The sequence below is a fragment of the Penaeus monodon genome, chromosome 14 (genome assembly GCF_015228065.2).
Source record: "Penaeus monodon isolate SGIC_2016 chromosome 14, NSTDA_Pmon_1, whole genome shotgun sequence".
Classification (NCBI taxonomy): Eukaryota; Metazoa; Arthropoda; class Malacostraca; order Decapoda; family Penaeidae; genus Penaeus; species Penaeus monodon.
In genome coordinates this window covers 24,155,627-24,158,126 of record NC_051399.1, presented here as the reverse complement: position 1 = coordinate 24,158,126, position 2,500 = coordinate 24,155,627, and the positions used below count along the sequence as shown (strand labels likewise).

General features: G+C 47.5%; 1 protein-coding gene across 1 annotated transcript in view; it reads left to right on the top strand.

The window, feature by feature from the left end:
* The window catches only part of LOC119581004 (metabotropic glutamate receptor 5-like), a gene marked incomplete in the record, with an annotated part of 262,932 nt that overhangs the window by 258,718 nt on the left and 1,714 nt on the right, over positions 1–2,500 (top strand). The window contains 5 exon segments of the mRNA XM_037929266.1: positions 111–233; positions 467–619; positions 979–1,088; positions 1,358–1,527; positions 2,046–2,500. The exon segment at positions 2,046–2,500 is cut by the window's right edge and continues 1,714 nt beyond it. Of these exon segments, the coding sequence (XP_037785194.1) occupies positions 111–233; positions 467–619; positions 979–1,088; positions 1,358–1,527; positions 2,046–2,500 (1,011 nt within the window).

Genomic DNA, 2,500 nt, shown 5'->3' with positions numbered 1-2,500 from the left:
GTGTGTGTGTGTGTGTGTGTGTGTGTGTGTGTGAGCGTGAGCGCATACACATACATATCTGCACCGCGTGGCTATAAAGAGACGCTTCAGAACCGCCTCCTCTGCCTCAGACCCGAGAAGAACGACCGGTCCGCGTTCAAGACGACGACGACTGTGCGCTGCCACATCGGCTCGGGGAACAAGGCCAGTCTGTCGCGCACGACGGAGCGGTCTCCCAGCGCGGCCGTCGAGAGGTGAGCGAGAAGGCCCCTGGCGCCGTCGCTAGGCGGAAAAAATCTCGTTACTAATTACACCCGAGCTCGTCTTGGAAATATTGTATTTGCCTGATATAAGCACTAGCACTGACATTTCTCTGTGTCGAATGGTAGAACTCCACCCAGCTCTGTCCTTCTGTGGTTTGCACGGAAACCTTTATTCAACAATGTTTAACCCTAATAACATGGAGCATGTTATGCGCTTCCCGTAGCATGTATGTGGGATCCGCGATGCTGGGCATTGGCCAACCGCAGCTGTCACTGATGCAGCGGATTCGGTCGACGCTGGGCATGCCCTTCCTTCCTCCCGTGGGCATCCTGCCGGGGGAGGCTCACCCTCGCAGCCTGCTCAGGAGAGAGATTAGGTAAGGCTCGGCATTGTATGTGCGCATTTTAATACTGCGTATGCGGACTACTCACCTGCCTATTAACAAATAATTCATATTAAAAAAGAGAGAAAGAGAAAAAAAATCTTATGCTCAACCAATAACTCATTATAGCGTTGCAAAGTTGTTCCCTTTCTAAAAAAAATAAATAAATAAATAATAATAATAATGATAATAATAAATAAATGAGATAAATGAAGAATGCATAACGGCTTTTGAGTATCCTTTCCACATAAAAGGAATAGTTAATCATTATACCATATCATTTCATATGCTAAGTTATGAATATCAGAATAATGACAAGATTGTAGAGAATCCCTCACTATTTGTTATTGCAGCGTGTGGAGTGACGTCAGCGGCAGCGGCGGGCAAGCGGGAGGCAACGCTGTCAATCAGAACAGAGATATTATGTTGCGAAAGGCGTATGGATCCCAGCTTGACCTCGCTGGTAAGTGGAAGAAGATAGTTGCAAGATAATGGGCTGTGTACCTCATTTGAAGTTTGTTTTCATATTACACATGCATTTAGATATTCCGCCAGGGAAAGGTGAGGTAGTGGGATAGGAGGGCGAGCGGAAAGAGAGAAGAAGGAAAAAAAACTAGAAACCCGCGTGCTTTCTGAAACGTTAGTCAAAACTAACTAAGAGCTACGGAAATGAAGTTCGTACTTATGATATTTAAAAAAAAATACAAACACCGATGTTTTTCTGTTTTCCAGGAATGGAAGGCTGGCGAGAGGAGAGGAGCTGCCAAACCACGGACGATCTCCTGGACCCGCTCATCCCACGCTTGCGCCGGCGGGTGGCTCGGGCCGTCAGGGAGAATGAGTTGGAAGTCGCCGAAGGGAGAGAGTTCTTCAGCCTCACCCACAGCTGGATGACTTCTCAGGTCCGACTCAACCACGCCCATGACCACGCCAACCACCCTCATCCCTAACCTGTTGATTCACGATCACGTTGTTGTACCTGTAGCTGTTGCTATCCGGACTGGCTCGGACTGGGTGGCACCCGTGTCCTTCCTCCCTAGCCTAGACTTGCTCTGCAAACACGGAAAACACTCTTTTACCTGTTTCTTTTTCTTCGCTGAACCTGTTTCTAAACCCTATTCTCAGGCATTTTGTTCCGAGTAACTGTTTGTGTCATGCGAAGTTCTCCATTCAAGTGAAATACTTTCTGCAACTTCCACGATGTTTTAGGGCTTTTCGTGGATCTGTGCTTATTCTAGCTATAATATATATATTTTTTATTTTTTATTTTTCATCATAATTACATTCTGATATAAGAACCATACATAAAAGACTTTTCTGTCTAACATTTTCACTTGTTTGCATTGTCCATGTTTTCTATGCACGAATGAGTGATTGCCCAAACTTCATATACTAACTAACACGAGTCTCACTAACCCAGGCTGAAGCTGCTCGGAGTGTTCGAAACAGACACGATAGTCAGGGCACAGACGAAGAACGCCCCATAACCACGACCATCATTAGAGAAGACCTCCAGACACGGGCAGTCGCCAAAGAGGATCCAAGGGAAAGTCCTCGTCAGGAGAAAGAGAAAAGCGTAAGCCAACCTGAGGAAAAGTCGGGCACTGAGGAGAAAACCGGGGCTCCTCGAGAAACGGAAGATCCCCCATGTAACAAAGGGGGAGAGTCTCCTGCAGCGGGCGAGGGTGAGAAGCACAGTGAGGGCGCCAGTCAGGATGAGAGTGGGGGCGCGTCCCAGCAGAGTCCTGAACATGGTTCGGCCCAGGAAGTGAGGGAAGTGAGTCCTCTGCCTAAAGACAAATCCAGTGTGCTTTTAAACAAAGTGGTGGAGGAGGAGGAGGAAGAAGACTGTTGCGACCCGGTTTTGCAACAAAA